At 41.2% G+C, this 27,887-nt stretch overlaps 3 protein-coding genes across 5 annotated transcripts in view; all 3 read right to left on the bottom strand.

Moving 5' to 3' along the window:
- napbb (N-ethylmaleimide-sensitive factor attachment protein, beta b) overlaps window positions 1-3,771 on the bottom strand; it is a 6,995-nt gene extending 3,224 nt beyond the window's left edge. Inside the window, exons 1-6 of the mRNA XM_031866080.1 lie at window positions 3,543-3,771; window positions 2,398-2,477; window positions 2,045-2,161; window positions 1,512-1,558; window positions 1,036-1,113; window positions 876-931 (exon numbers count right to left, since the gene is read on the bottom strand). Of these exons, the coding sequence (XP_031721940.1) occupies window positions 876-931; window positions 1,036-1,113; window positions 1,512-1,558; window positions 2,045-2,161; window positions 2,398-2,477; window positions 3,543-3,643 (479 nt within the window). The 5' untranslated portion in view covers window positions 3,644-3,771. The remainder of the gene's footprint in view (window positions 1-875; window positions 932-1,035; window positions 1,114-1,511; window positions 1,559-2,044; window positions 2,162-2,397; window positions 2,478-3,542) is intronic.
- A 1,298-nt stretch (window positions 3,772-5,069) lies between these two features.
- gpcpd1 (glycerophosphocholine phosphodiesterase 1) lies at window positions 5,070-17,008 on the bottom strand. 2 transcript variants are annotated; one of them, XM_031866170.1, is made up of 21 exons: window positions 16,648-17,008; window positions 16,484-16,554; window positions 15,741-15,831; window positions 15,545-15,629; window positions 14,594-14,632; window positions 14,390-14,465; window positions 13,558-13,599; window positions 13,158-13,281; window positions 12,702-12,945; window positions 12,414-12,576; window positions 12,131-12,260; window positions 11,908-11,962; window positions 11,724-11,816; window positions 11,489-11,566; window positions 11,040-11,079; window positions 10,790-10,848; window positions 10,433-10,498; window positions 10,038-10,174; window positions 9,534-9,669; window positions 8,935-9,095; window positions 5,070-6,459 (listed from the first exon to the last, which is right to left on the bottom strand). In XM_031866170.1, exons 2-21 carry the CDS (start codon window positions 16,530-16,532, stop codon window positions 6,264-6,266), a joined length of 2,064 nt encoding a protein of 687 aa, XP_031722030.1. In that variant the 5' UTR covers window positions 16,533-16,554; window positions 16,648-17,008; the 3' UTR covers window positions 5,070-6,263. The 2 variants fall into 2 exon arrangements, with proteins under 2 accessions (XP_031722030.1, XP_031722031.1); XM_031866171.1 differs by lacking the exon at window positions 14,594-14,632 and having other exon boundaries at window positions 16,648-17,007.
- A 4,504-nt stretch (window positions 17,009-21,512) lies between these two features.
- LOC116393699 (solute carrier family 23 member 1-like) overlaps window positions 21,513-27,887 on the bottom strand; it is an 8,204-nt gene continuing 1,829 nt past the window's right edge. The window contains exons 2-12 of one of the 2 annotated variants that reach the window (XM_031866239.1): window positions 26,080-26,214; window positions 25,428-25,585; window positions 24,435-24,594; window positions 24,043-24,224; window positions 23,741-23,861; window positions 23,433-23,589; window positions 23,067-23,320; window positions 22,775-22,939; window positions 22,574-22,682; window positions 22,339-22,434; window positions 21,513-22,239 (exon numbers count right to left, since the gene is read on the bottom strand). In XM_031866239.1, coding sequence (XP_031722099.1) covers window positions 21,974-22,239; window positions 22,339-22,434; window positions 22,574-22,682; window positions 22,775-22,939; window positions 23,067-23,320; window positions 23,433-23,589; window positions 23,741-23,861; window positions 24,043-24,224; window positions 24,435-24,594; window positions 25,428-25,585; window positions 26,080-26,214 — 1,803 coding nt within the window. In that variant the 3' untranslated portion in view covers window positions 21,513-21,973. Of the gene's footprint in view, window positions 22,240-22,338; window positions 22,435-22,573; window positions 22,683-22,774; window positions 22,940-23,066; window positions 23,321-23,432; window positions 23,590-23,740; window positions 23,862-24,042; window positions 24,225-24,434; window positions 24,595-25,427; window positions 25,586-26,079; window positions 27,452-27,887 lie in introns of those variants that run through there. The other variant, XM_031866238.1, reaches the window with a different exon arrangement.

Genomic DNA, 27,887 nt, shown 5'->3' with positions numbered 1-27,887 from the left:
TTTTTTTTGGACTCGTCATAGTAGGAAAGGCACAGGGGTAACTAATAACATTAACGATGGCTCTGTTCTATTCACGTGTCCCAGTGAGTCAGGACAGTGTGACCGAGAGCCGGCACGCACGATACCAGGGAGCCTGAAACCACTGTAAATGTAAAAACAGCATCATTAACTCCATTACACACACCTGTGCTTTTCCTTCTGCGACATATGTGGCATGAAAAAGGGGCCTCCTGTTTACAGTACAACTCTGTATTCATCCTAGTTTATTAGTACTTATTATTAGTATTAGTAGTCTGTAAAATGAAGGTTGACTACTTTTCAAATACTGCAAACTCATCTGAAATTCATTTTTTTTTTTTTTTTAAAACCTAATAACTGCTGTCTTGCTTATCATAGCAGCAAACTGGTGTAATAATGCAGACAGGCCCTTTTTCACTGCAGATGTTATGAGGCGTCTGAGCAGGGACAACACAGGTGTAATTAATGACAGTAACGAGTGCACTCCGTGGCTGTGGTGTTGTGCACGTTTGGCTCGCTTGCATGCGCTCGTTAATGTTATTAGTGACAGCTGTGTTGTCCCTGCTACGTTGAACTGTGAAAAAAGGCCCCAATGAACAAGAGCATCTCTGATTCTGTAGGAGCCATGTGGAGATAAAACTAAAGGTGTTATTCTTTACGATAACATTGTAGTCTTAATTAGTTTCATCATTCTATTAAATTGTAGAAAAAGAAAATGAGTGTACTAGACCTACAAAATTCAAACACAAGACTTCCTCATTTTGTGAACTATTTTGGGTGATGAATACCACAGTGATCGGCTAGTTTTAGAGATTTTAGAGGTGAAAAAAGCCTGAATATTCAGAATTTGACAGTACCTGTTGGATTCTTCCCCTTTGTAGTAGTCTGCTGCTTGTTCATAATGTGCAATAGCCTTTACAAAGGGAAAAACAACACAAATACTGTTGAAATATGCCCTGTAGTGATAGTATTAATAATTATCAGCAGTATTAACCGACCCTGAAACCGAGATATTACCTTCTCGATATCCACCAGTTCGGACTCGTAGATCTCTGCGACATTGATGTGGTGTTTGGCTGCGATGGTAAATCTTCCCTGGAGGATGAGGGGGAGGAGGAAGAGAAGGAGAAGGAATCGTTACTAACTGGATAAACCCACAGACCCCTCTCGAGTCAATGAAAATGCTGCATTACATTCTCTGTGCAGAGAGGCGAGGTCAAGCAGTAGCCTGTGGCTTCACGTCTACAAGGTTTTAGCTTTTTAATCCTCCCTGACGAGAATAACGAGTATGCAACTTGATCAAGGTATCAGTGTTAACAAACAACAAACTTTAGTGTGCTATAAATATGTAGATATGACAAATATTAATAATCTGGGAGTGGGAGGAAAGGCAGGCAAGTCTGCTTCATCATGCGTGTATGAACTACTAAACACAACTAATCAAAATGGCTACATGTGCTGTTGTGAATCAGAACTCTCTACATGCATCTTACCATGTCTGTGTATATATCGATGGCCGCATTTAAACACTTGATTGCCTCTTTTGGCAGCATAAAGGCGAGAGGAGGGTACAGTTAGACATCCTGTTAGTTTTGTTAAAATCTTACAGAGCGTTGCACAGCACCTCACTGCGCATCAGTCCGCATGCTGTGTTATTTCAACAGGGTGAAATGAGGCGAATCATACAATCAAAGTTTCTCATATGCTGCATGCAGTCGGGTGTTATTTATGACAAGCAAGGCCCTCTTCTACAAAACAAATACTGTACATATGACGGCTACCATCCCCTAAACCTATGGCTGCAACTATATTTAGGAGAATATGACGAAGAAGATGCAAGCTTGATAGTCGACTTTACCACAAACAGTATTCTAGTCATGGATGTGATAGATGAAAGCAACAACTCTCATTACTTAAAACAGTACAAATGATGTATCCATAAAAAAGGAAATAAAAATTCAGGCACAAAAAGTAGGATATGTTTTGAAATGAGGTTTGAACCGAATGCGTTACCACATAATCTCACCATTGGGGTCAGACTTCTTGTAAGCATTTCCTGCATCAATGAAACTGGTGGCGCAGTCATGTTTGTTCTGCAGCTGCAGGTGCAGCCGTGCAGCCTTGCAGAACGCACTTCCAGCCGCTGAAGACAGAAGAAAGAAGAAAAGGACACTTACTCAATGCTTTGCATTTAGTACACTCTAATTTATGCACATAATTCCACCTATTTTCTGTTTTTTTGTACTTGTGGCACCTTCACGAGTGCTGTGCTTTGCAGTTATAGTGCCAAAAATTCAACACATAATCCTACGGCTTCTCAAGTGTGTGGAAATTGATACGGTGGATAATATCTTTAGTAGCAACATCAGCTTATCGCACCGCTCCAGTTCTTGGCCATCTTGAACATGTTGGCTGCTCTGCAGTACATCTCACATGCTTCTTCCACTTTGTGAGGTCCTCTAGACAAAGAAAGGAAACAAAGAGGAAACAGAAGTACACAATTAAATATAGTTCACATGTTCATGCAGGCTCCTCAGCATACTACGGTAACAAACAAATCTGATTAACGTGCAAAGTTGCTGCATTTCTCAGAGAGATGCAATGCTCAGATTGGTAGACTGGCTTAAATAAATCCCTCTAAACAGGCACTGTAGATCTCCCTCCCTCCATGACAACGAGTCCATGGAGTTCATGGAGTTGTAATAATACTCTGGCCATTCAAATCATGAAAGGGATTACATCACTGCCTGGTCAGAAAGCCTGCCAAGAGTTATCACGCACGAGAGCTGCCAACTAGTAACATCTAGGGGTCACCTAGGACAGAAAAACCACTGAGTCATGCCAGACAATAGCTGCTGGCTTTTTGTATTTGGACCGATGTAGACAACAGCATCCTCGCCTTATAGGGTACCTTCTTGGAGAATACTTAAGTCATTTTTGTTGCACATCACTCCTGCATGGTGCCATACCATTCCTGTACTCCCTACCATGTTTGTACGTACCATGTAATATTGGTATCGTCAACATAAACAGGCTGAAACCTTCAGTATGAATCATGACAGAGGTTTCCCATAATAATCCTTTAACCTCTATGAAACCCTGGTTATATATGTTTTGGTGTTAATGTGTGCACTGATAAAAAGGAGAAGAGGAGAATGTTTTGAAATATGAAATATGTCACCTCGCAATATACAGTAAATACAGTCAAAGTAGATGTTTTAAATTAGCTATAAACAGTCTGCTGCGTAGCTACCGAGCATTAGTTCCAGGAGAGAGTCGTGATCTGCTGGCTTGTTTACAATGATGCTAACAGCTAATTTATCTAGCTAACTGACATACATGAAATGTTAATGTCACGTGTCGTCCCCCTAGTTTAATATCTAACTACTACAATATCTTGCTAATCAATACATCGATAGCTAACTGAATGTATGTGTACATAAAGGTCGGTAGCGTGCCAACTTTGCTACTGCCAGTTAATGCTCGCTAGCTGTTTGTTCTTTGGTGCAGTGCTGCTGTCTTACCCTCCAAACATCCCTCCCAAAAAAGAGCCAGAGGACTTGACTTTTTTGTCAGCGTCGGCCATTAGCTGAATCGCTTCCTTCTCTTTCCCACTGTTGTCCATTGTCTTTGCTTTATATGAGACAAAGTTATGGTGAGAGGCAGAACAAATAACCCGCAGAGTATTCCGCTGTTGTACAGTGAGGATTACAGTCGACGGGGTTTATTCAGTGTAGGCGTGTACCAAGCTAGCGGCTTAGCCGAGTTCCGTTGCATGGCGGGAGTTTGAGTGTATTACGTGACAAACGCAGTTGGCTTCAAGGCGAAATAAACTACAACTCCCAGTAAAACACGAAGCTATTTTTAACTCTGACGGTTATTCGCAAAAATAAATAAGTATTTGTTTGTCATTACATTTTACACACTATCTAATCACATTTCCACTTTTTCATAAAGATAAAATAAATATTATATTGTACAACAATATATATATATTTACAGTGTACGTAGTGTTTCCGTTCAACAGAGGGCGCTAATACTTTATCAACTGACCCGGAATTTTCTTTTTAAGTAGTGCTCAGTATTAATTTAGTAGAAATAGAGTTGAGCCATATTTTTAGGTCAACTGCACATTACACTTCACGTCATACTGTAGTAATATAAAAAGCTGCGTGGATTTTACCACATCTTAAATGCCTGTTTTTAGTAGGCCTTTTCATGGTGGACGTAGAGCACAGGTGTTACGAATAACATTAATGACAGTCTGTAGCATGTAGGTCAAATAAACTCCACGTCGACATGCAACGACATTACATGCGCTTACATGTGAATGCATCAGAAATAATAATACAACAATGTTAAAAAACAGTCTAAATAAAGCACTTATTTTGAATAGAGCGCGTGTGCTTTGATATACTGTCTGATAATAAAGGAATAATGACTGTGCTTGACTGTGAGTCAGCATGCACAGTGAGGCCCACGTCCTGGCACGGGCACGCTTCATTAGACAGCACCAATGTTTGTTCTCCAAACCTGAAGCCTTAGCAAAAGAGGTCTACTTGTTGTTGCCTGCATATCCCACTATGCCATCTGCTCTAACAAGTGTTTAGGCCTACCTATGTGCTAAGCACCTGTGTATCTAGTTATCTTTAATTGTTAATTCCTATCTTCTTCAACCTTGCACCGTCCAACCAATGAGCTTTTATTCATCCTAGTCCAGCCTTTGTATGACCCAAGCCGACCCAAGGGAAGAGGTCAGTGATAAATCAGTTTAATGCTGAGAACTACTGTCGACCAGCGTTATCATATGATAGGAAAGAAGCTGTGTGTCATCAGTGGTGCATACTTCTGCTTTGTGTACGTGTGTTATCTTATTTTAACAGCAGTGTCAGCCGCACAACCTGTTCCAATGTTCATACAGATAAAAACATTATGTCCTTCTGTTAATAGGGTTATAATGCAGATAATTTCAGATGGAGGAATCAACAACAACCTCCGTTTTTCAAAATCTACCTCCTGGATGCGAAAGAAAAAAGTCAAAAGACAAAATAAACAAATATAGGTTTGGATTTTATTTACATTACCTTTTGTACTTTTCTGTCCTGAAGTGTATTATATACTAGATTCATACAGATACAGAGGCCATGCACAACTCAAGTCATTATGGTTTATAGTTAAGAGATTGTGTGATAAACAGACACACACACATAGTATACAATACATGGATTTGTTTTTGCTCTGATCAACATACAGCATTACCATTGTATCATAATAATACATCATATCAATATGCAAATGATGAATTATATCAAGCGCAACAAAAAGAAGATCGTTCATGCAATAAAAAGCATGGGTGTTGTGAAGTAGGACGTGTTCCTTCTGTACACACATGTCTCAACTCAAGTCTAGTCTAATAGATGAGTGAGGTATTGGCGGTTTAAAAACAGAAACAGACCTGATTGTTTTCTTTCCCCCATAAGGCTGTGGAATGTACTGTGTGCACACTGTCATAAATAAAACATTCCTCTGCTTTTCTTCAAATCAAGTAGATAAGGAGAATAAAGGATATCGCACATTCCGTATGCAGCATGTAAAGGAGAAGGAAGTGCTTCCAACAGTCAAAATGAAACAAATCCTTCACGTAGGCTGAGGCGAGCGTTTCTTAAACAGCAATCTGCACCTCCCAAAATATTCCTGTGCTGAACCAGAAATAGCAATCAGTTGCTATTACTCATTGCTCATTTGAGACAATGAGAACAACATTTAAGGTGATGGCTACATGCACAGAAAATACTAAACAGCAGAAAGAGAGAAAAAAAAGCATTATGCAACATCATCATAAACTTAAACACACAATTTGCAGTTACACTTTTTTTTTTTTACCCGTAAAACATCATATGTACTGTAAAATGATGCAACGTATTAGCTAAATACATATGCGATGTGATGTAGAGTCTTCCACCATTGTAAAGACCTCTTTACACACTATTCTGAAAAAAAAAACATGGCCGCCCTTAATGTTTTGGCAAAACATCCACGTAGATAAGCATGGAAAAACAAAAACTTGTGTGAAGATGCAATACTTTTCGACATAAGTGTAATTGAGTGGAGTGGAGATGGTTTGAGTGGTTTCACTATTGTGATTAAGTTTTCTTGTGACAATCTTCAATCAACATGTTTTCATTTGATCATCCATTCCCACCGTGGTCCTCGAAGACCTCGTCCACTGAGGTTTTGGGGGTCATTCATGAGGAGCTGAGTCCAGAATCGGACTCCGCGCTGCCTGCACGGTTCTTGGAGGCCACACAGGGAGCCATGGAGCAGGGGAAGGAGTAGCAGGAGCAGGAGCTCTTGAGGGTCTCCTCTGTGATGACCTCCTGCAGGGTGTGTTGTCCCTCTACCTGGAAGATGTTTTGCTGCTCTCCAAGCTCCTCACAGATACTAAAGGAGAAAGTGAGGAGACATCTTTCTGTTAGATCAGTGGATGCAGTTTGATACTACTGTCAGTCATTAAAAAAGACTAAACTCAATGATTTATGGAACATTTTGTAAAACAATATGGATATAATGGTATGATTTTACAACAATCACACAATCTCCTGAAAGTAGCTTAATGATTGAATTATCGCCCAGCACTACCGAGTAGTCTTGTGGATTCTTTTTTAATTTTGCACATTTTATCTGATAAAAGTGAAAGAAAAATGGTTGAATATCCGTCGGGCAATTTGCAAAAAAAAAAGAAAAGACAAGACAACTCCAGTCCATTTCTGCTAAACTAAATAGCAAAGGGGCAGTATCACCATACATACATTACTCATTCTTTCATGCACCCTAATGGAAACAGCACAATCTGCTCCATTCGTGTTGGCTAGGGGGATGATTGCACTGGTAGCCAGCGAGTTCATGCTCCCAGGTCAAATCACATGTATAGCCGAAATCCCCACCAGCGAGCTATCGCAGATCATTCCATCCCCACGTGGACAATGTCGTGCATTGTTCTCGTGAGCTAAAACCTCTGTTCCGTGGAGGTACAATGCATTTAGCTCAGCTGTGCAGGCTTACTGTTAACAGAAAAGCTGGGCCCTCAGTGCGCTGCTCTTCCCCGGCTGTGCATTCCCCCACAATGAGCTCCCTCAATCCAACGCTTCACAGTGAGTAGGTGATGTTTTTGTTCAAGCCAAGGCCAAATATTAAACAGTTGAACTTTTGCTCAGATTGAGAGTACCATCTGTCTGGGATGTTGATGTCTCCAAAAGTACAAGTTATCAACCCCCGTCTCTCAAAGTAAACACCTTCAAGGAGGAAGCTCATTGCCAGCTTTCAGAGCCTGCCGATCCAAGATAGCAAATGTAAGATGTCTGTCAAGCAAGATATTCTGCTGATGTTCAACTTGTGTCACGAGACAGAACTACTTTCCAATCCAACATAAAGTGTCCAGTGCAATCACCCCTTTTGTAAAGAAACTAAACTGCAGTACAAGCAGATCGTCTACAAACTTAATCGGTGCAAATAACAGAAAAATGTGAAAAAATATGCCGTGGCTGCTGAGAGGTGAATAGCTGTACATATGAGGCTTGCATCCTAAGACCATCCCTTCCATTCTCTTTCATGACATTTACAAGCTGCACATAGTGAGTGTGCATACATCAGCTTTAGCCAATTACATTACAACCAGCAGTAAATGCAAAGGCATATTCATATTGTTTTGGTCCACACAGAAGCCCAATATGTCAAGTAACACTACCTCATGCATGAAACAAGCCATTCACTTTCGCTGCCTCTCTTGAATATCACTAATATCATGCCAGGGGTCAGATGAGGAGGCCTTTCATAACTTAAACAATAAGCAGCCGGTAAAAAAGGGGAGTGACACGAGCCTATAAAAATAAATAAAAGACAAACATGGCAGTTGACCAATCAAACCACCATGTTTAGTACAATCCAAAAAGTATTGTACTCTCAAAAACATCAGCCAAGAGTGAGCAAATAAACAAAACACAGCCAGGAACCAGAGAGACATTACGGGAATCTGAAGAACTTGAGTCAAAATATGGCACCAAGCTTTCACAAATTCTGTAAGAAAGAGGCACAGTTATAACAACAACCTGGAGATCGTACATGAGGTTACACATGGAGTCTGCAGGGCCTGTTGGGTTGTAAACTAGGGTTCAAAGCATACGGTCTTCTGTCTGCAGGGGTCTGTTAAACGTCTGGGCTAATGTAATGTAGAGCAAATGTCCCTGAATGGTGAAACACAGACGTGAAACGGCTGCACAAACAGGCCCTGCTGAGCACGCCGCTATTCTCAGACCAAAGGAAACTCGCTGACCCCGCTAGCAGAACAGGCGTTATGCAACAGCATTGGCACGTCGGCGTTGTGAACCTGTTTCAATCATAAACATGGCGGTCAATGAATGATCAAACCACTTACAGCAACAGCTGTGGCAGATGCCATGTGACTAACGGGTCTGCCAAGGCTTGGTGATATAACCTTGAACCCATGAAACTTTCCCGATAAGAAAGGCCCTTTGTACAACAAGGAGCAGTATTGTGAGAGCACTAATCAAATGTACATAGCAGAAAGCCATGCTTAATCACCGTGGCTTCAGGCAGACACAGAGACACAACAAGCACAGCATGTACTGTGCGGTTTGCAGGGCGGTTTGTTGGCTAACAAGCAGAGATCGAAGCTTGAAAAAAACAATACGAATGTTAAGCGAACAGAAATGGCAGATAAGTGAACTGAATGTACGAATAGAAGAAAATGTTTTTGTTTTTTTTTACAAACAAAGCCTGTTCAAAGTAATTTGCACATTTGCAGCTTTATGCTTCACATGAACAGAAATGGTTGCATTTGCGGTCTATGCTGCAAAGAGTTGAGTTCTTCAGGAGCTACATGTTGTGTTTTTAACCGACCTATCGTAGATGAGCCCATCGATGCCCTGCTCTCTCAGCTGCCGTCTGTTCTCGTGTTCGTTATTGTCGTCTCCCCAGCTGAACACCACCAGGCCTTTAGACTGGGCATCCCTGATGTACGACAGGTTCTTCAGCAGCTCCTCAGTGTGACCACTGATCCCCTAAAAGGACACAGGAGAAAAAAAGTGTTCATCTCAAAACAATATTGTCTGGAGTTTAGCACTGACTAAAAGCACTTAGGATATCTTAAAGACCGTTGACACAGCGCTATGCCAGCGGACTGGTTCTTTGAGTAGACGGTTGTTTTAACTGGCATGGGCACGGTGGACTAGTTTTTCAGGTTCTTTGCTCAAGGCCACTGCAGCAATGCTTGTTAAGAGAAGGTGCAACACATTCTGATACAATAGCTGTTCAAAGACTAGGTCTAGCTATTTTTGGAATTTGGACTTTCAATACATTTAATGAGTGTTTTGGTAACTAAATCCTGTCGTTCCATTGTATCGTATTGCTATATGTGGCATTTAAAAAAAAAACACAAAGTCTGGAGAATTCAGTAGATGCATGATATGAGTATTTGACTTTGTGCAACAACGGCTCACCAGAATATTCTCACTCTGGGCGAAACTGATGGCGATCTGAGTGGTCTGGCAGCGGATGTCCATCAGGTCCGTGTATTTCTCTGAAATGCCCTGAGTCAGGAAGAGGATGGGGTACTTGTTCTGCTTTCGACGCACCCTGAGGGGAACACATGGGAAGATGTCAGCAGCTGTTGGAGAGCACCGTCTGTGTTCATAAATATATCCTGTAAACGCAGCTTCTTAATCAGAGCGAATATGAATCTAAAATGTCTAAACTGACTGAAGCAGAAGTAGCATGCAATCTTTAAAGACAATGTTTTCAGTTGATGTGTGCTTTTAACAACTTATTCAGAATAATTGTGCCAATAAATGGGATTTGTCTGAAGATTAGGAGAAGACCTTCTACGGGTTTTTGTCTGAAACCGTGTAATCCATTTATGAAAGCTAAAAGGTGATCGTGTCTCTGGATAGTAGGACAGCCTAATCAAATCCGGCCACACTTTATGCTCCGTTAACAGCGCTCACATGGTGCAGATATCCGGGTCGAAGCAGGAGAAGACGATGCGTCGGTTTCCTCCTTTTTGCAGAATGCAGGACAGGATGATGTCGAGGAAGGTGTTCATGTTGAAGTAGGATGACAGGTTTCCATCCCACGACCCGTCCTGTTAACAAAACACAAGTTCACCATGAGAATATTCACACTCAATTCTACAATACTAATATTCTTTGCAAAACGCTGCGGTACGTTTGAGCAAGTACAATTAAAAGGTAATTCTTTATTCAAATGGGGAACGCGTGTGATAACAACATCAACAAGCATGACGAATCCTGTCTCGCACGCATGCCTGGTACGGGTGTGTGACCACAACGACTTAAAGAGTCCCAATTACAACACAGCGTATTGTGTTAAGTGTACCCACCTTCAACTGGCAGATCCATTTGAGCTCAATGTTGAAGCCCACGTGCTCAGGAATAGCTTGGAAGATCTGGAAAAGAGGGATGAAGTTTCATCTTACCGTGACTTCGATATGACAAAAGACAGGTAGGTGATAGGTAGACTACAATGACGATAAGTAGCTAAAAATATATATATATATATATATATATAACCGAATCAGTTGCTAAACAGGTAATTCATAGTCATTTGGCAGAGTAGCATCAAACGGGATAGGGGAGGGAGTTCCTAATTTGTCTATAGATATGTCAAGGCAAGGCAAACAGCTCTCACTGATTACATAAACTGTTTAATAATCATAATCATTATAAAGTCAACTCACCTGTGAGAGTGAAGGGAATGGCTGATGCTCATCGATTTCCTCCTCCTCATCCAGCAGATCTGAACCGGCAAACAGACGACGGTTAATGCACATCACACAAAGCATCTGCTGACTAACGTATACATTCAGCTCCATGCCAGTCTTTTCATCTACAGTTTGTATGAGAGTGCTGTATGCAACACAGAAATGAAAGCAACATGTTTTTTTCCAGGCAGAAGGAGATGAAACCACACAAAGAACAGGTGCGTACCTTTGGCATCGTTTTCTTTTATCGCAGTGGCATGGACCAGCTGTGAAACAACACAAAGCATACATTATCTACTCTGTAATCATTCGGTTCAGTTCCATGTTTTATGTTTTGGTATCTTATCATGATACATTTGCATTCTTTCTATTTGTGATTTGTGGGAACTACACCAATTACTAGAAGGCTTTTCCTACTGAGAAGGCACTAATCCCAAACATGCTTCATTGGCTGACGGAAGACACAGTTACACAACTATTTCTTCAATGTCCATTTTATTAACTGGTAAGATGCTAATGTCCTACGTGTAGAGGAAGCACGAAGCAAAGGACATTTGAACTTCTCACAGCAGAAGAGCACCGGTGTAACTAATATCAACATTGTTCACTTTCATCTAAAGGATAAATTTCAACCTGGGTTGTATTTGCATAGTTTTTATCATTCCAGGTTTTTACCTTCAGAAGCTGCAGCTGATCAAATGTCAAGTCTTTGACTGGCACCTCAATAAGCTCCAGAGACGTCTTGTCGTTTTTCTGTGAAGGAGAGATAAAAAGAACGACATTAATTCATCTTAGTAGTGACATACTTTTGCTGAACATCTTTCTAAGCGTCTGTTTAGAGTTAATGAACAATAGAAATGCCAACAGAGAAGTATAGCACGTTGTAAATCATTTTCATTTATTATTTTACCTTCTTGGTGGATATGCAGCACGTCAGATCGTGGTAAACAATGGGAACAGCGTCCTTGGAGAGGTGGACATCAAACTCTACATAGGCTGCACCCTACAAGTACACAATTGACACATAATTAAGGATGACATCATGATAAAAAGGTGAATATTTACTCATGCTCTAATCCATCTGCAGAACTCACATGATTGGCGGCGCTTTTGAATGACGCTACCGTGTTCTCCCTAACTCTTTGGTGCCTGTAAAACACAAATGTAAAAACCATTTGTTGACGGGGGAACAGATACGCAGACGCATCGAGCCTTATTCACACACACACTGTTGCGCTATTAACCAATTCTTTGTGGTTTACGCTCAACACAAGCCGTTAAATCAGCTCCAAGTCAGAGCATGTCGTGGTGACTCACTTGGCTGCATGTGTGCTGCCAGCTCCTCTATGACCCACATTCAGAGTACTTCTTTTCTTCCAGTACTTGGAGAAGGAGGAGCTCATTTCACACTGCAAACCCTGGATGGGTCGGATCACCAGATAGTCCACTAAAACAAGATAAGTCAACAGGTTTCACCCACGTACATTGTTTGTATGAGACAGAGACGAAAAGACAGGTCAAACCAGGTTAGACAGTTCCTCCCTTCCTTTGGCTTACTCGGATCCTTGTCAGTATGAAATTTGTTTGTGCAAACTCTCACCTCTGACTTTCCCGATGGTCTGTCTCGAATTTCGACCCATTATTGGAAGTGTGGCTACTCCGTAGTCCTTCCCGCTCTCGGAGAAAGAGGAGGAGAGGAGGCAAGCGGTGCCCACATAACCCGGATGACCGTCCCCCTGGGCTACATGCTCACTCATATCCTCCTGTGAACAAAACATATCAAATCAGTCCAGCTGAAAACAGATCGATCTAATCACCACACCTGATGTGTTCATTTGTCCCTTGTATTCAAGAAATGTTTTTACTGGTTAATCAGAGGCAGTATTACCTCAAAGAACTCGAAGGTGAGCTCCAGGTTGTACGGGTCCAGGCTGTGGATACTGTACTCGGTCCACTGGGAGGGCTCCAGTGCATAGCCGCACTCGGGCTGAGAGTGGCGCGACTTGTAGCCGTTGGCACTGATCATGCTGATCTCCAGGGTGGTGGTCTCCTTGTGCAAAGATAAAAGACTATACTCGTCTTCGTCCTCATCTTCCTCCTCCTCCTCAAATCCCTCTAATGTCAGCTTGATTCTGAAAGAATGAATCAATAAACACAAGGAAGGTTAAATGAAATCCTGTTTCACTCTTAGTTTCTCTTATTTATATTTCATATGCAGGGTTTCTGTTTACACTTAGGTAACAGCTATAGTAGCACCGTGATAGCACACTGATCCGCCTCATGTCACTGTCAAGTAGAACTTTCTCTGCGTGGTGTTAAATTCGACCTCGCTGTCGTCCCTCACCTGAAGCGAGACTTCTTGTACTTCTTCTTAGTGATAGACACCGGAGAGGTCTTAGAATAGTGCAGACGCAGGCGAATCTCTGTCTGGCACGTGAGCCACCCAGAGTCAACACAGTTCACCCCATCTATAAAAAGGAAGGACAAAGGGAGCATGTGATGACAATGCATATCCATCAAAGAACAACAGCGCCGTTTGTTCTGTTCTGTAAAGAATGACATCAAAAACTGGGCTGTACAAAACACAGGAAGTGACGACAACGTGGCCTCCAGGGATTTATATTTCCCAGTAAGCAATTTAATCATTCTGTAAACCTGCATAATGTTATTAATGTAGAGAGCACCTTAGTTTTTGTGTTCGTCTAAAGTGGTGGCTTTGTTTTGTTTTTTTAAGTCCAACTTACTGTGAATTCCAAATTGTCCATCGTCAATATTTTGGTGTGATGCTGCAATAAAGGAAAAGCGCATTAGACACAGTGTAGAAGAACATTTAAACAATTTCCTGTTCACACAAGAGGAACATCTCAGTTCGATGCCTCCATTGCTCTGATTTCACTTTGCCTCAACTTCAAGTGTCGACTTATCAATAAAATACATTTTGATTCCAAAGAACTCTGAGCATGGGCCTGTGATTAAGGCTAATTTAGCAGGTTTGTGTTCATGAAACCACTCAGAACTCAAACAAAAACACTTCTGGGTCGAATAAAAAAATAAACCTCATATTTGTAACAAATTCTTATTCTAAGGGGAAATGTAAAAAGGTTTGGGTGCCAGGAGATCAGGGTGCAACTATTGTACCGCTCACGCTCATTTTGAATGAGCTTTGTCTGTGATAGCACAACACAATGGCTTTTAACTAGAAAGGTCAGCAATATGGGCTGATGACATCTGCTGCATTGCAGTGTTTACTCCATAGCTATAAATTATTCCTGCAAAGGTTGTCTCTGCTCGCTGCCAAATAAGCAAGAATCTCCAAAATCTACAAATAAATGACGCTGCACTCAGATATGTTCATTTCGACAGAAGAACATACCAAAAAGGTCTCTGAAATATGACCCTTCTTCTTCTTCAGTGTTAGGAAATATAAAAAAAGAACTGCCCTTACATTAGTGTCGATGGGCACATATTGTCCCAGGGAATGGAGTGGGAGGTGCTAAGGGGGGGGGGGTTTGAGTACAACACACTTTCCCAGAACCAATCCCAACGTGCAGCTTATGTATTTATTTCATTCTCTACCTGTGGGGCTCATCGTGCGGGGTTGTTGATGGGTCTCCCACATATTGACTATCACTTGACAGGGACCACCTGCACTCTGCAATTCCAATGTTTGGTACAATGTTAGGACTTTGAAATCAGATATATTGCTATACTTTTCAGTCTCATTTGCATAGCCGCTGTTGGACTAGACTGTCAGAAAGGATTTAGAGATGGTATAGTCACCAATCCCAATCCGGGGCTGTCAGTCACCCTGGTTGAAATCTGAAATGTGGAGTTGTTAGTGAAGAGAAAAAGAAAAATGGCTTCAGTTAAAAATTGAGCTGCTCTCTTCATCTGTAATAAAACAAAGATCAACTTTAGCACCAATATGGTAGTAGCATCACATCACATTTTGTCATTTAATTATATCATTATAGACTTGAAGGGAATATTACACTAAGGACACGAATGCAAGCACTGCTCAAGCCTACAGTTATGAAAAACACGGTCCCTGAGCTTTAACGCTGGATTGCTGCTAACATGAGAGTAACTTCAGTGTCTTAAATTTCAAGCATGACACTGGTTCCACGAAAGAAATAAAAACCCTGGTGAGAGGGAGCCTCTTGAGCCTTACAGCAGCTGTTGAAAGCCAATGACAAATTTGCCTTCACAGGAACCTTGAGCCTATATGCCATTTATAAAGTCAGGATTCTCAGAAACAACACGGCATAATACCATGTAAATCAAGTCAGAGCAGGCTTCTAATCTCACGCAATATGAACCACACCCCTGACATAGAAAAGCACACCATTACTAGAAGACAGTACTCGGGTGATTTTCTGTCCCTTTCTTTTCGGGGGGGGTAAGCTAGCTATTCCACAACAACGCCCTAAAGGCATGAACACAGGCATGGAAAGAGATAAATAAATCTTGTGACTGATCCTTAAGTTAAACTGTGTCGAGTCTAAATCTTTACAACAAACTCAAAGTCATTGGAACAAACAAATAGAACTTGTTTTCTCCATCCCTGCTGATATCTGCAACAGGAAAGGTATGAATTTACACGGGCTTTCAAATTTAACAATATTTATCTTTAGCTGCCGCTTTCAAGGGATTATTCTTTGACAGCACATTAGCAAATCAAATCAGATATTTTGAGGCAACACGGTGATAAATGCAGGAGTCTCTGTTCACCTTTGACTGCAGAAAGAAGCCTTTGAGATAGCGGTACTTGGACACAACTCCTTTAGGCACAGAGACATTTGTAGTCCATGTGTTTCTGTCAGGGAGGAAACACATACGTTCATATTTTAGAGGAAACGCAACATAGTAGAGAACATCAAATACCGTGGTATAATGACTGGGACATTACACATGAGGTTTAACGTACCCATCACTCCCATCAGAGTGTAAGATCACTGCGCTCTGATAGCTCCAGCTTCCTAGGGCTTCACAGCTCCCAACAACTGCAATCACCTCCCCTAGAAGTGTTCAAAATGGCCTTTTACATGATTGCTACATCAGCAGAAACAACAACAAAGATGACTAACATTTATAACAACCTGTACAGTTTAAACTACAATATTTAGATGTCAACATAGATAGATAGATATTATTATATGCTATTATATGTATCATAATGCTATAATTAGCATTATGATACAGGTAAGCAATCAAAGTAACACAGTAAAAAAATATATATATATATATTAAGTATAAAAATGCACAATATGTACAGTAAAAATAACAGACAAAAAAATATTAAATCTAAAAAATGCACAATATATAAAGTAAAAACAACAGACAAAAAATATTAAATATAAAAAATGCACAATATATACAATTAAATAGAATAATATTAAATTAACTAACTAAACAGTAGTGCAAAGAAGATATGTTTGAAATGTCTTCTTAAACAAGGAAATAAATAATCTTACATTCTGTGTCTCATAAAATATATAAAACGTGCAAAATTATCAAAACAAGATTGTCAGAATCATATAACCTCCATTTTTTTTGTCTAAATTGTGAATGAATTCAATATTAGTGTCATATTTTGGCAACACTACACTTCACAAACAGATCATCTATGACAAAATGAATACACTGTATAATAACACGTGTATTACATACCTGGGGATGTTTCGCCTCTGACAGTTAGAGTCACCTGAGCGGCCTCCATAGTGGACACAGGCAGGAAGCAGCTGAAACACAATAAAACATCGTAACCAAACGGTCTTGTTTTATAGAAACCAAACGGTACCGGTGAGTGTCACGTCTACTAATAATAGTCCTACCCTCTTGACGTTGGCAGCTAGCTGACACTACGTAGTCCTTGGCAGTCTTGAAGATGGAGGCTTCACAGTGCGCCAGGTTCAGCTATCCCGCAGAGAGGCATCGGTCTAACGGTACGTTTAGCGGAAGCATTAATAAGCTGTCTCACCGCTGCCGATATAAAGCTCGACGATTAGCTAACTAACTAGATACTCCAGGCGCACAAACAACGCCTGTCGTAGCGCAATAATGAACAACATAGATGTACAATCGAGAGTGTCTAATGCAGAACAATCTGGCCGCCACGAAGAATGTTACACAATGGTCGAGATGCGGCCGGCGAACAACATATAAAGCGAGAATAGCGTCACGTTCAATAACACGGGAAACCAGGATTTCCGGTGCATACTTTCAAAGTAGTTGTGTAATTGATTGACGATGTGTTTAGCAATAAGTAAAAGAGTAAAACAAATAAAGGGTTATTATCAAGGGTAGTATCATTATACACCATACACTGCTGGGTTTTAAGGACTGATTCTGATATATTTTTCTTGGATTGCATATCTTAGAATTTGACTGTATAGTATTCTAGACCATAATTATATTCATGGTATGTCTTCAACAGAGAAGGCTTTGATTGAGCAGAGATCATGATATAAATTGAGATAACGTGTGATTTAAAAGAAAACAAAAAAAACTCCCGGTCTTTATGGAGGCAAAATATTTAATTTGATGTAAGTATTGAAACCTTTTATGTTGAAAGTATAATTTCCATATGACGTGAAGTGTTCTAATTTCCGCCTGCTGTTTGATGAAGCCGGCTCATACCGCCCTGTTCTGGATCCGTGGCGTGTCGGTCAGCTGCATTCACTGACCCTCGGAAACACGGCCACACCCAGCTGAACGGACATGCTCGACCCCCAAAAGGTGGTAAAAAAAACAAAAAAAAAACACAAGAAAGTCGATCTTTTAAATATCGTGCTGACAACACAAAACATTGACGACAAAACAGATGACGTCAAAAGCGACACGATTAAAAGCTTTTGGCGAATTAGTTAGTAACAAACATCCAATACGACACTCGTATATTAGAATGAACGTTACTGCAGTAAACAACATTCGTAAATTAAAATATTTTTGTCACTAGATCCATTTGACCATTTACGACCACATGAGTCAAAAATAATAAAATAACAACGGCGTAGGGAAATGTACGTGAACAAAAATGACTGCATGGCAACAAGGCAACAACACGTGTGCGCATACCCTTTCTAGGAAAAAAACGTGCTGGATGAAAACACAACGTGTTTCGAAGAGAGGACAGGAGTGTTCTGTAGGGGGGGGGGGGGGGTTGAAAGCTATGCCAAGAGCACTATCCTTGACTGTCGGGGATGATTTATATTATAGCCCACAATAACATCAACTACAAAAGCGTCCAGTTACACAACTAAAATGTAACTTGATAACATGCAGCTATTAGACACCTTCACTTTTCACATTCACCCTTCACATACTACTCTACAATAATAATAATAATAATAAAAACAGGTGCTACCATTTCCCTAACATATAGTAGCCTACCACATTGTCCGAACAGTGTCAGTTTATTACCTATTCAGGTTATTACCTATTAATTTAACAGTTATACAGCCCAGCTTGCTAAAACTAAAGCTGCCACAGCAGGACTCTGAGTAGCTCCAAGGAGCATATGGGAATGATGGTGCCTTGCTCAAGGGAACTTCAAAAAGTGACGATACTGTGCATGAGTTTTGGTTGACAAAAAAAGGTTTCCTTAGACAAGCTCCAACCATTTAGGTTTTTAAACGAAACTGCAAACGAAAGAGATGTGACCCTCCTCTGCACACAGTTCAGACGGAACACCAAAGTTTAACCTGTAGCCCCCTCCAGTGTTCAAATGAACATATTGCAGGCAAGGAAGAGAAGACTTTGCAGTATATAAATAAAAGTAAATCAAACTTTTCCAGTAAAAAAACAAAACACTGACACATGCAATATGCCTATTAATATAATCATACATGTGAGGAAATAAAGCAGTGTCAAGTCTTTTGATGAATCAGGGATTACAGGGTCCCTCTTGTTTTCTGTAAGGCAGACACGGCCGAGTACCAATGAGTACAATGAGGACGATGAGAGCTTTCATTTAGGGTTGTGCTGTTTCTAAAAGTTGGCTGTCTTCACGTCTAGTCTGGCTTTGTTAATGAAGACCAACGGGACCCCGCTGTGATGAGGCAGGGTCCAGGTCTCAGAGTGGGAGAGAATCATCCATCTCACCGGGGAAAGTGCTGAACATCTTTGCCCTGGATGTTTCAAGCGTGAAAAGTTTGGAGAGCTAACCTGCTGCCAGAGTGCAGTAACAGTGGATCAGTGCTGAAAAGTGGTTTGAGACAGCGAGGGAGAGAGGGAGAGAGAGGGGGCGTGTGAGGACTTGATGAAAGAGCAAAAGGAAACAGAGAGAAATCATGATGAGTGAAGAGAGACTGCAGCATTATGAATATTTCAGGCTATTCCTCAGCACCCAGCAGTGCTCTCATCACCGACTCACAATGCCAAAAGCTCATTCATTTACACATTTGTTGTTTTAAATCTCTGCCATTGTTGTAGGTTAATCATGGAGTAAGAGTCCCTGGAGGCTGCAGCAAAATCACCAGAATTACAGTTGATGCTGCATCGGGTAGCAAAAGAGAACAAATGTATGCCACTTGAATAATTCATAGTAGTACTAAATCATTGTCATGCTATACTGATCAAATACAAAATATCATACATTATTTTGTACAGCCGCAACATTGATCACATGGTTGGAGTCATAGATGCATCTCTTCGGCGAAGACACATCACTCACTTTGCCTGCATGTTACCAGGAAACACCCAATCAAAAGATGTATAGTGTGGTCCATAGATTTATCATCATTAGTGCATTTTAATTGGTTGATTTATGATCCCAAAATGTATACGACACAAATAAGAACAACAAAACACTGAAGAATAAGGCACACCAAGTAAATAAAATGCTAAATTTGAAGTCCACACATCAATAATGTTGAGTGCAAAAATATACTGTTGAAAATGAGCATAATGGAATATAAGGATCAAATATTCTATAAAAACAATACAAAAGTAATTAAGAAGGCAAAAAGTCCTGCAAGAGAAAAAAATGACTTAAGAATATTCTAATTTTGGGAGAGCTTTCTTTCTATACAGCATGTGGACGCTGTAATATAGTTTCTGATTAAAATCTGTGAATATGTTATCAGAAATGAACCTTCCTGATGATGTGGCCACATCTCCAGTCTAACAATGATATCAATGTTGGTTCAAGTGTTTGGATTAATGTGACATCCGACTCTGAGTTTCCTCTGTCATGCGGCGTTAATGAGTCAGATCAGCTCAGTCGTCAATAGTCACGACATTCTCGAGATCGAGATCCAGTTTCACCTCAGTGTGCTGACTCATCCACTGGTTCCGAGCACTGAAGTAACAGATATGCCCAGCAAAGGAATAGACCCAATTCTCATGGCTCACTTAAAGATTCAGAGACTTAACCATTACAATAATGTACCATTTTTATTGTCACACCATGGCAGAGTGAGTGCACAACAGCAGGTTTCCCACAGCATGGCTGGATAGGAACATATCAATATCCCCAGAATGTGTGCACAAACGTAACTTAAACAAGCAACTGGGAAACAGTTATGGATAAATCCTTATTACTGATGTGTTTGCATTTAGTTTTACATCGTAAATCAATTTTCGGAGAATCGAAAAATAATAGCAGTTAATATTGAAATTCCTGCAAGAAATCCACTGCAACGCATACAGTTTTCACATAAAAATCAGTCATATGGATGAATGTGGGTACTGAAAATGAGCTGAAATATATTTACTTATGGGTTGAGTCATTGAATCAGCAGGAGTGTGCAGAGTAATCTCTCACATTTGCCTGCAGTTTGATCCCCATCTACTGGCGATGAATACACAATCTCTGCCTCATTTCTTCTGTTTGTCTCTCTTCCCGTTCTGCTAACTCTGTTTACGTCCAAAAGATAAACTTTGAAAGCTTTGAAGTGCTTACAATAAATCTCATAAAGTGCCTGAAAGCTGAGGAGGACTGATGAGATCATGTCGATTTCAGAAAAGAGAAAATAAAAGCAGTTCCTCAAAGCTGAAGTCTCACAGATAAAAATAAAAAATTGGTGCTGGTAGCCTTCTATGATGAAAAGAGAATTGCTGAGTTGTCATTATCATTTCCCATTGAAATTCAGATTACTGGCACAGTGTTGCATAAAACTCTATCGTGAATCTCTGCACAAAACCCCAACACCAACTTACCAAAATGTGTCCCATAACGCGTAAAAGAGACATCCAAAGAAAAGGTGAGATTTTCTGCGAATGACTTGCGCTATTGTACCATCCTGAAATAACATTAGAGTGTGCAGCCAACCATTGAGCAGAGGCCCAAATGGACCTGGGGGAAAACCGATGGCTCCGCAGTTCAGAGCATTACGCAATATCATACCTGCCTGTCAGAGCTGCTGAGACTGAGGACATGAATACAGAGGGAAAGAGATGAAGGCACGGGGCCAAAGAGAAAGATTGAGATGGTTTGTTTTCGGTGTTTGCTTCCGCAGAAAGAAACACAATAACAGCTAGAGGGTTGCTGATGTGGCTTTTTAAGAAGCTGCCTACATCATTGTGAAGATAGGGGCTGTGTGATAATACATTTATCCACAGGCTAAATTTAATTTCCTTTGAAAGAGGAGAACGAAGAACCCATCTCTCTAGTTTTCTGTCTGTGTGTGCGTGTGTGTGACCGGCCGTGAGTTACTGGAAGAATACTGAGTAACAGTGGAACACGGCAACACTTTGATTGTTTAGTTGTTCTCTTTTAATTGGTGTTGACAGAATGTGGGAGCTCCAGTTCACATGCAGATATTTTCATTTCTGAAAAACATGGTTTACACTTTATTAAAAAAATAAACCCACTGCTGGCAGTTTTGCAACAAGTAGGTCAGAAAACATACATAAACTTACTGTTATCACACATCAACCAGTGATGGCTAGTGCCTCGAGACAATACCTCTGCAGATTGACCCTTGTTAGAAACAGCCATGTGAAAGAGAAAGGCTGATAGGACTTTACTTTCACCATCTGATGCACCGTAACAGACAATAGCAATAGATACACAGATAAAAAGCAAGTAATGAGCACAATAAGGCAGAATTTAAGGTCAGTGAGACCTTCAATTTGTATAATCATCTGTATAAGACATATTGAAAAGGATAATAGCATGCATAAATATCGTGGCTGTATCCCTTCTATGACACCACCTTATAGAGCAAGTTCATCCGTGACCACTGTGCTTCTGAGCGGTTGCTCACTCCCCCGGCCCTGTGGCGTGTTGTCGTCTTCCGACCTGTCGTTGGATCTATTACCCTCCCATGGGCAGAAAGGGACGTAGCGAACCCAAGGTTGGGACGAGAGGCGAGAGGTTATGCCAAAGGGGAGGTCATACACCCCTTCAGTTCCCGCTGCATAGATAGAGTCCTCAAGATCTGCTTTACCCCAGGCTAGGAGGCCACGCTCACGTTTGGTCCCTAAGACGGTAATATTAGAAAGACTGTTAGACGACACACACATAGTTTACATGCACTGAATGCTATTTGATTCGATAACAATCTTCCACTTAAGCTTACCAGGAATTGTGTTATCCAGAAAGAAGCCCAGAACCCCTCCCACGAACATATTTGTAGTCAATAATATACGTAACACTTGGTCTACCTCTTTAACACCTGAGTGACACACCAAGGGCAAAAGAGAGAGACAAGTCCAATACAGTCAAAATACTTTCAGATTGATATGCATCACCTCTAATCCAATTAAAAGACTGACTGCAAGCTGTTCAAAGTAATGACATTTCTTGTTAGATACCTGTTTGTAATAAATCCGGATTCTTCATTAGGAAGTTTGGAATGACGAGTGCAGAAAACATGGAAAAACCAAAAACAAATATGTTCCTGGAGGAATTCATGTCTGTGGACTGTAAAATGGCATGTGTCAGCAAAATTCTGAATAGTGGCAAAGCATTTGGAAACAATGTGAGGAAGTATCATAAGTCATATACAGTATTACCTGTAGATTAGAAATTCCTGCTGCAGTTATGACTCCAAACATGATCAGGAACATCCCTCCCATCACAGGGGTGGGGATGGTGGCGAAGATGGCTCCAATTTTACCCAGCACCCCCATCAAAATCATGAAAACCCCACTCACCAGGATCACCGTCCGGCTACCCACCTGTAGGCACACAAACAAGTAGTTTGAAATATAAGAGTTTTGTTTGTTCTGTTGGTCCAAATCCAAGTCAGCTATGAAGTCATGCAGTAAAAATGAAGGTTAGACTGTAGGGTTGGACGTATCTTACCTTAGTGATCCCCAGGGCAGCCACATTCTCACTGAATGAGGTAGTGCCGTTGCCCGTGCCAAAGGCCCCTGCCAACAAACTACCGAGCCCTTCAACACCAATGCCCCGGCTGATGGCGTGCTTGGGGGGAGGAGGGGCCCCTGACAGCCTGGCACACGCGTGATAGTCGCCCACAGACTCGACCATGGAGCATACTATCCCAGCCATCATGCCAAACACACCTGCCAGGCTCACAGCTGGCATGCCCCACTGACCTATCCAATAACCACAAAGTAGTGGTTATTGAATGGCATATAAATACATCTAAATACTTTCTCTTAACTCCCTGACACATGAGGTATGTTGATAGTGTTCCTGTGGACCTACCGGGATAAGGTATTGTGAACCAGGAAGCCTGGTTCAGCACATCTCCCTTCACATCGGTGCGTGCCAGGTGGCCATACTGGGCTGGATCAGATGGTAGGACGTCAGAGATGGTGAGGAGGTAGCAGACAAACCATGACACCGCAATGCCCAGCAGAATCTAATAAGATATCTTATATTAGTATCAGTATTTCCAAGTAACCAAAAATGGTTTAAAATATACATTGTATAATAAAGTAGAGTATTATAGTCAAAACAGTATGTATCTCATAGTATCTGAGTGTATTGTGAAGACTTTCCAGAGAACCTACAGGCATTATCTGGAAGATATATAACTTTGAGGTGTGCAGTTTCTTGGCTCTGCTGTATGCAGGAACAGGGATCGGTATGCGACGGAGGTACTGGGAGAACAGGATGATCAGCACCGTGGTCCTGTGTGTATGAGGGGAGCTGTCATTAGCATGATGAGGCTAAATTAGAGACTGATACCAGGAAACAGGGAAGTGATGGCACCATCTCCACTGAAGGAAAATACTGCCGGAACACACAGTGAAAACATTTCCCTTCTATCTGGGCAGAGAGACGTTTACTGATGCAGCAAGCGCTCACGTACATAGCAGAGATGCCCCAGTGGCTGCCGACCTTGGCTCCGACTGAATCGTACAGCGACAGGCCTATGAGAGAGACTGTGGGGGCAATGGTTAAGGGGCCAACGAAGCGCATGAGGAAGCCGATAAGGCCCGAGAAACCGATCAGGATCTGGAGCAGAGAGGCCACCATGATAGAGCCCTGCAGCTGTGGACAGTAACACAGTAATCAAGATCATTAGCATCAACGTCACCACTCTCTCTCTCTCTCTCTTTGTAGAGTGACATACTATAATACCAACATGAAAGGTTACTTTCTGGAGAGGAAACTACAAAAGCTCGCTGAATTAATCATAAGTGCTGTTTCACGTCAAGCTTTGATCAGTTCTGTGAATGCACGGTGTTTGTGCCGGCTCACTGTTCTTATGCGGGTCTGCCACACTTCTATGAAGAGAGGTGAGGAGGTGTTGACCAGACTGGCGTTCTGGGTCCAAGCTGGGCACTTCCACTCTGGCATGGACAACATGGCCATGGAAGGGGTCAACAAAGCAAAGGTGCCCCCCTGTAGGATGGGAAGCCTACAAGTGTGACATGAACAGAAACGATTCTCTGTCAGACAAAATCATTTTACGTCGACGAATGTATAAGACTACAAAACAGTTCAGTATGCAACTGGTTAGCTTGCATTCAATGGACATTTTTCTTTTCTTTTTATTTTGGTATTGAATCCATTTTTGCCACTAAAGTTTGCCAAAATGTTATGTCAAATAACATGCACAATAATGAGTTATTCTACAAGGTATTAAGTGCTAACACATGCATGCTAACATGCTCACAACATGTTGATGTTTGGAGCTGATGGGAATGTCATCGGTTTTGCAGAACTGAACAGCAAAGTTACATATTCAACACTATCAATAACAATCTGACATGGTCCTCACACATCTCCATCCTGGTGGAAAAAGCTCCAAAGTGGCTGTATTTCTTGAGGAAACTTCCTGTGCCAAGTTCGCATTAACAGAGGAGCAATAGAAAGCATTCTGCTTGGAAATATTACAAACTGGCATGGGGTGTACACAGCCCAGCAGGCAGCAGACAACAGGAGGTCTACCAGAGATTATCGTTTGCCAAAAACAGTGAATTGCTGCTGCTTAAAAATGGTTTCATAAGAGCAGTGCGACTGAACCATCAAGTAAATGTGGCAAACAATCTAAGCAGCTGTGAGCTCAGTTTGTCAGACTTTTGTTCACATAAATACACCAATACGTGGAACTTTAAGACTGTGTCCATAAAGTATAAGCACAAGTAAAAAGTTAAACTTTTCAAGGTTCTCAAGTTCGTCTCAACTATCTTGCCAATCGTCCTGTACAGTATGGTGAGCGGTGGAATGAACTAGCACCATCATTCTGACCTGACACCGAAGGTGACCTGCAGCAGGGTGATCAGGCCACTGGAGAAGAAAATTGTGTTAATGAGATGACTCTGGGTCAGGCTGTCGTGCTGCAGGCACAGCCCCTCCGAGAGAATGAGGGGGATGGAGGTCATGGCACCGAATGATGTCAGGTAATGCTGCACAGGAGAGGAACAGTAATGAGAATGACGAATTGACGTTATTGATGACACGCCTAAAAACACCGAACACATTAAGAATGCTGGTCTATACGACATACAGCATGTCACTTCTCTCTCTGGGTTGATACAAACAATGCTAAGTTAATCTTGATTACAGCACTTCAACAGAATACACTTGCATTTGTACCAGTACACACACTGCTGAGTACATCGCTGCAACTCAGTTGCTGCTACGTGGGCAGACAGCTTGACGAGTTTAATTTAGTTTGTTTGAAATGTCTTATACAACAACTTTGGGCCAGTTGCCTGCATACATCGCCGCTTGTTTTTGAATTAAGTGTGTTTTGGGACGCCTTGTAGCCCATTAGTGTCAGTGAGTACTAACTCTACAGAGAACACCTTTCTAGTTACCCAATTTATTTCATAATTTGGGTTCAACGAATAAACTCACAAGAATTTCAAGGGAGATTTGAACTCCTTTTCACACTCACCTGAATGGCCAGAAAAATACAAAGGTACCACGGGGGAACGTCAGTCACACAATAGGTTAGTTTATTTCCATCTTCCTCTGTTTCACAGCTGCTCCCACGTGTCTCCTTTCCTCTTTGTTCATCATTGACATCCATCTGCACCACCATATAAAAAAAGTAAAAACATTTCGGATTATGTAGTGAAGCAGATGGACACATCAGGGAGATAGACAAATGTGTAAAGTTACAAGATAATTCATTTGAATAAATAATGCAATTCAGAATACAGTGTTAGATCCGGGGGTTCACGGCCCGATACAGGGCGAACTGCTTACTCAGCTCTCTATTAAAAGATTGGCAAGCTGGTGTTCTGTGAGGAAACTCTGGAAACTCCTGGTTCTGCTAACTTCCTCAATGCTCCGAGTGTGTGTCCCACACCCAGTTGTACTTCCCCTACATCAGTTCTTACTACACACACGGACTGTACTCAAGTTTCTACACATACATTATTATAATCAGTTTACATTTGTTAAATCACTTCATATTTATGTAATACACATTTGTTTTAAAATGATTAATAGATTTCATCCTTTAAACTATAAGTATACGCTTTTGTGTCCCTTTAGCCTGATTCATCTTCCGAACATGTATTTCATCACTTAAGGCAGCCTTCCTGGGATCTCAACTCTTTTTGACAACAGTGATTGGTCACAAGCGGGAACTTCCACCCTCACTCCCTTGCAGCTAGTCTGCTTCTTTTGCGACAGACTGTGAACAATTTCATTTCTTTTTCTTTAAGTACATACTGCAGCTGCTCTTACAAAGTAAGTTGCATGCAGTATGCATTCAATTGGAACACACTATTGAGCTTATTAAAGAATGTGTATTATGCCTCGCAAAGTGAAATTTGTACTTACACTTCAATTGTAGCGTCATTGACGTGACAGAGCTGTCCACCACTGTCTATTATGAACTTGTCGTCACTATCAAATAGCATTGTGGAATATTTATGGTGGCCCAGTGTCCAGTGTTTGCATTTTGTAATATTTCACTGGAAAAAGTATGCAATGCGCATAGTTAATATTATACTAAGTTTTCGGAAAAACTAAAAAAATCTCACTGTTTTAGCATACTAAATAGAAGTTAGTACGGAATTGGGGACGCAACCTAGATCTATTTTCTGGCTCACTAAATAGTATGGTAGGATAGGTATTGGAGTGCACAGCCAATCACTCGCATCAAAGTATTTAACCGTGCAGATTGTGAAGTGAACTGGCAAGGATATGTCTGCATGCACAGACTTGCAAAATGCAGTTGGCAAATAAAATGTATAAGAAGAAAAAGAAAGAAGAAACCATTTTTATTGTCATATACATATACATGCATTTGACCCATCCCTGTATATAGGGAGCAGTGGGCTGCCAATGATAGGCGCCCGGGGAGCCAGGGGTTCAGTGTCTTGCTCTGGGAAACCACGACACGTACCAGTCGAGGATCGAACCGTTGACCCTACGGTTAGCAGACAACCCTCTTAACCCAGCGAGCCACGGTCATCCCAGAACAAAGTCAACAAAAATACGGTTTTGTAATTTAAACGTTTACAACACTACGGTTTCCAATTCTGTTTAAGTAAACCTATTGGAATGATATAATATTCCATACTCCAGTTGGTATGTAGAAGGAGTTTCCGGACGAAGACTGTCGATAAGTTACTTTCAGACACCAACTGCATACTTATTTTGGGATCTGACTATATGCTTTGACATGTGCTGTGGAACAAAGAGAGTCAGGCCTTGCCTTTTTCAAGCAAAGGTTTCATCCTGATTGTA

The sequence above is a fragment of the Anarrhichthys ocellatus genome, unplaced genomic scaffold, assembly GCF_004355925.1.
Source record: "Anarrhichthys ocellatus isolate YVR2014 unplaced genomic scaffold, GSC_Weel_1.0 scaffold34, whole genome shotgun sequence".
Lineage (NCBI taxonomy): Eukaryota > Metazoa > Chordata > Actinopteri > Perciformes > Anarhichadidae > Anarrhichthys > Anarrhichthys ocellatus.
This window is presented reverse-complemented; position numbering and strand designations above follow the sequence as displayed.